The following is a 4695-nucleotide window of genomic DNA, read 5'->3' as shown; positions in this document are numbered from 1 at the left end:
TGATCAACTAAAAGCCTAAAAAAATATGTGAGGCAAATATTAATTATGGGTAAAATACCATCACTACTTAAAGCTTTTGTATTAAAAAAAGGCTATTAGTGCTTTAATATACAATATTTTTGCTGTTTATACACGCTAATGGGACGAAATGTTTGTTGGATTAATGGTTTGTCAGTGACAGAGAGCGCCACAGAGGATAATAATATTATATTAAAGTTTACCTGGCAACAGCTGAGGTAGCCCCCCATACACAGACACCTCGTTATCTCCCCGACAAGAGGCTGAATGATTAAACATTTACTGTCTCTCCACCTTCGCTCGGGTGAAGAGGATGGATGAAGGAGCGGTTGTTGCGCAAAGGGGCGCAGCAGCCTGTTACCTTCGGAAGGGAGATCCATTATTGACAGCATGTTAGAGATCTGTGTGGCAGACGACACGGAGGAGCACCGGGGCGAGACCAAAACAGGGAGTTTCCATCGGCAGTAAGCATTTCTCTTCTGTTACCGATTTCTCCGCATTAGCCGCAGCGCACGGCCGTCGTGCGCGTTTTGGCCAGCAGTGTTTTGATTTGGATTTATTTCAATATTGCCATTTGCTTTATTGGCCCTATAGCGATTACAGCTGTGTGTTTGCTGCGTCTTCGCCACTGCTGTCACCTCACAAGCTGCACAATAACTGGATTCCCTTATTTTATACGACTATTGCATAACAAACATAAGTAAAAACAAGGCGATGTATTGATCTATAGGAGGCCTGGTTGTGAACAGCTTATTCAGTGTCAGTGCATCAATAAAATAACTTCATCAGAGTCTGATTTAAAGGAAACCCGGTTCAACCAGGTTCAATAACACATAGGCTAGTGGTTAAAAGCGTGTAACAACATGTATTGATTTGCTATCCAGATATAATAGGTCTCTAGATAGATAGATAGATAGATAGATAGATAGATAGATAGATAGAGCCAGGACAGATCTGGTTAATCACTACCTTATATGTATCAGACAGAACAAAGCTTTATCAGGCCAAAGCTAATAGATCAGAGTCAATAAATGGACTAAAAAAATACACAAAATGAAGCATTCTCATGACTTATATAGTTGCCCCTCTTTCTCTTTCCTCATAGGTGACTGGCTGATTTGGATGATCGACCTGCTCCTGTGTAAGAGGGTCTGCTTGACTGATTGATAGATCAGAGGATGCTGCCTTCAGATGCTCATGGAGAAATTTAAAGGAGACTGAGTCAACACAGAGGGCACCGCTCAACCTACTCTTTGAAGAATAGAAGTAATTGGATCCTGATCTTATGTAGGAGACACTGGGTTACTCCCACAGCTGCTTGCTGTACTGTAAGTAATTGTGTGTTGGTGTCATAGGAGGAATCGCCTGTTCGAATGTAGGGAATTGAAGAGTGTTTATTTTTGGGCCTGCAACTAAAGATTATCTTCATCATCGATTTAGCAGACAATTATTTTCTTAATTAATTGATTATCTTCTATAAAATGCCCAGAAATTTAAAAAAATTCAAATATTCAGTTTAGTGTCACATAAGGCAAAGGAAAGCGGCACACAACTAGGAAACATGTGGCCATTTTTGCTTGAAAAATGACTCAACCTGAGTGATATGGTCCCTCTTTTACAGCTCTAAAAACATATATTTAACATTGTTTTATCAGCTTGATACTTCATGACTTTGTGTTATTTTAATGAGAATTGCCAGTATACAAGATTTCCTTTTCAGATGCATTAGTTCTGTTTGTGCTCTCAGAGATCACAGCTGTAAGGATTTTCCTTATGTTCCGATTGGTGTTGATGGTACTTTTTACACAGTGCTACACCTTTGTTCTTAAGTCTAACTGGGGTCCAATTGATTTAATTATATCATTTAGCAGTCGATTTTACGCAAAGATGAATATAAATAAGGAAAAACAGAACGGGGTCTTCGCAACTTCAGTTCCCTCAGTCAATCTCACAGCTTCCTACGATTAAATTTAAATCCAGCGTTAAATCTGTCTCTGGTTTTCTTTTTCCTTTCTGAAGAAAACGTCCTGCTGGGAAGTGAAGGTGCCCTGAGGCAGAGCTATGGGCTGTGGGGGGAGCAGGACTGATGCTCTGGAGCCTCGATACTTGGAGAGCTGGACCAAGGAGACGGAATCGACGTGGCTGACCAGCACAGACACCGATATCCCCCTGTCGTCCATCCAGAGCATCCCCTCGGAGAACTCTGAGGCCGGCTTTACCTCTGAGAAAACAATCACCCCCGGTAAGAACAATGAGTCACTGTTGATTGTATGGATGAATGAATACCTAATTGATCTACTAACAGGAACAGTCAGTAATTAAACTGATGAACAAATTAACTACTACATTTATGTCTGTATAAATTAGTGCTTAATAAGAATACAATATATTTGCGATTCCAATCTTGTGTATTTCTATTTATAGGTTTTGCACCAAATGTACATTAATCATTTTAATCATTAATAATTGCTACATTATGAGTATAATATTACTTCAAAATGAGTTTTTTGTTCAGTGGGACTGTTTTAAACCAGTCTATTGCTTTACACCAGGGTAAGAGAGTTCAAGCTTTGAGTCTTATGCTGCAAGTAATTTGACTGGATTCGCAATGAGTGGAATTTCTTTACACTCCTAACATCAAAGTGAAGTGTGACACCTATACAGTGTGTGTTGGTCTATCTGCTTTTCCCTGTAGGAAAAAAAAAATCCTATAAGTGTAAAGCAGTTTTGAGGTTTTGCATGTCTGATTCAAAGAAGAATCCATTATGCACAAGGAATATTGAAATGAAGAGTGAAAACAGAGTGGGTGCCCTCTATGCTGTAGCTGCAGGATTATATAGGACATATGCTTTAGAAGCCTTTGTTCTTCTAGTGTATCGTTAGTCACTTCATACAGCTCCGAAAACAGATGGCTCTGACTATAAATTGTGTTGTTCTTTGTCAATTTGTCTTTTGCACCGAATTGTGGCGTGTGTTTTCTTTGAAGCCAGCAGGAGATGAATCAGTAAATGGGCATAATAGGCTGCATCAAAAGCCACTGTGCTCGAACAGGACTTGGGTCTCATGGCAACAGATACAGCTGTTGGCAAATGCAGGCTGAGGAGCCTTTAGGCAATTGTGAAGACAAATTCACTGTCGTTCACTCTGTACAGATAAAACAGATCCAGAATCAGCCAAATTAATCAGCAGCTGGCAACCTCAAAGATCTCATCAAATATTCCACAATAATACACCTCTGTAGGATATGGTATTTTTTTAACATTAATATGCAGAATCTCATTCAAAAGTCTTTATTTTTGTGTGTTGGTTCTCTGCAGATAACCACACGTTGCCCTAAATATTTAAGTTCACACATCATCAGTGCACTTAACCCACATTTGACGTGCACACCGCTTCAGAGTGATTTCCATTATTCATCACACTTCACCGCTCCACACTGCAGTCACAGTTCAGTGGTGGCAGCAAGGTACCTGTTAGCTCTGACCTGTGAGTAATGCTGTTGGATTTACAAATTACCGCCTTCCACACTACACACGTCATACACAGTGTGATAATAGTGATACTGGCAGGGCTCAAACGCACCTTTTTTTTGTTTTTGTGGTTATTTTGAAGAACAAAATACTCGCTCAGTGCACATGTAAACAGGTCACTGTTTCCTAAAGCAGAAAGAGAGTACAAATGTATAATTAACAATTATCTTGTCCCAGAAAGCCTTTATATTTTCAGGGCAGCCCTTGATTTAAGACTAATTCCGTTTTTAAATTATATGGATAATCTGTGAAACTGTTCATCTAATGTTGTCAACATAATTAATAAGATAAGACTTTACTGATCCCACACTGGGGAAATTCACTCACTACAGCAGCTCCAGATACAACACAAAAGATAAGAAAATACAGTCAATTAAAAAATAAAATAAAATAGATAAATACAAGATATAATGAAAATAAAAAAATAGTTGGATGTACACTGTGTACAGCTTTTTTATATACAGATGTGATTTTATATATAGATATGATTGATATAGAACATTATGTATATAAATGTATATGTATTAGTATTAAATTGTGCAAAAAGTGACTGTGAGTGTTGAATGTTGTGGGTAAATATCATAAGCATTTATGTCTCTTCATCCTCACAACACAGCCTAATACAAACTGGAAGTACATGTTGAGGATTCACCCCCGCATCAAAGCAAGCCTTCAGATTCAGCACTTCAGCTGCTCCATGTGACAAAGCTGAGGTTTTTGTTTGATTTCAGTTCCAGATTTCTTCGAGGATGGTCTCCCTCTTCCTGCTCAGGCTTACCTGACAGTCTGTTCAGCTGTGTCTGAAGCCAGTCTGAACGACGTGAAGCCCAGCAGCCCTCCAGCCATACTGGGCTCTCCCCCCAAGGAGGCGGTGTTACCATCATCTGGCACCACAGTGCAGCGCAGAAGTGTTCTACACACCGAAGAGATTGTAAGACTCTTTTTTTTGAATGCTTCAAGTCAATTTAAAATATCAAAGCACCTTTTATTTTATTCTATATTCATTTATTGAAAGGAAAAAAATAAGTTGTGGGAGACTTACTTGGAGAATCCATTGTTTTCATTTTATCTCTTGCTCAGAGGTTAAATTTTAAAGCAAAAATGCCAAACATTTGCTGGCTCTAGCTTGTCGATGCTTTTCCTTTTT

The 4695-nt window shown here is 39.0% G+C and overlaps 1 protein-coding gene across 1 annotated transcript in view; it reads left to right on the top strand.

The window, feature by feature from the left end:
• Positions 1 to 267: 267 nt before the first annotated feature.
• Positions 268 to 4695, top strand: part of baalcb (BAALC binder of MAP3K1 and KLF4 b) — a 4970-nt gene continuing 542 nt past the window's right edge. The window contains exons 1-4 of the mRNA XM_035679316.1: positions 268 to 482; positions 1124 to 1346; positions 2038 to 2260; positions 4280 to 4479. Coding sequence (XP_035535209.1) covers positions 2080 to 2260; positions 4280 to 4479 — 381 coding nt within the window. The 5' untranslated portion in view covers positions 268 to 482; positions 1124 to 1346; positions 2038 to 2079. The remainder of the gene's footprint in view (positions 483 to 1123; positions 1347 to 2037; positions 2261 to 4279; positions 4480 to 4695) is intronic.

Source organism: Morone saxatilis, unplaced genomic scaffold (genome assembly GCF_004916995.1).
Source record: "Morone saxatilis isolate NCDOM2014 unplaced genomic scaffold, NCSU_SB_2.0 Contig7, whole genome shotgun sequence".
Taxonomy (NCBI): Eukaryota; Metazoa; Chordata; class Actinopteri; family Moronidae; genus Morone; species Morone saxatilis.
Note: the sequence above shows the minus strand (reverse complement) of the source record. Positions and strands in the feature narration are given on the sequence as shown.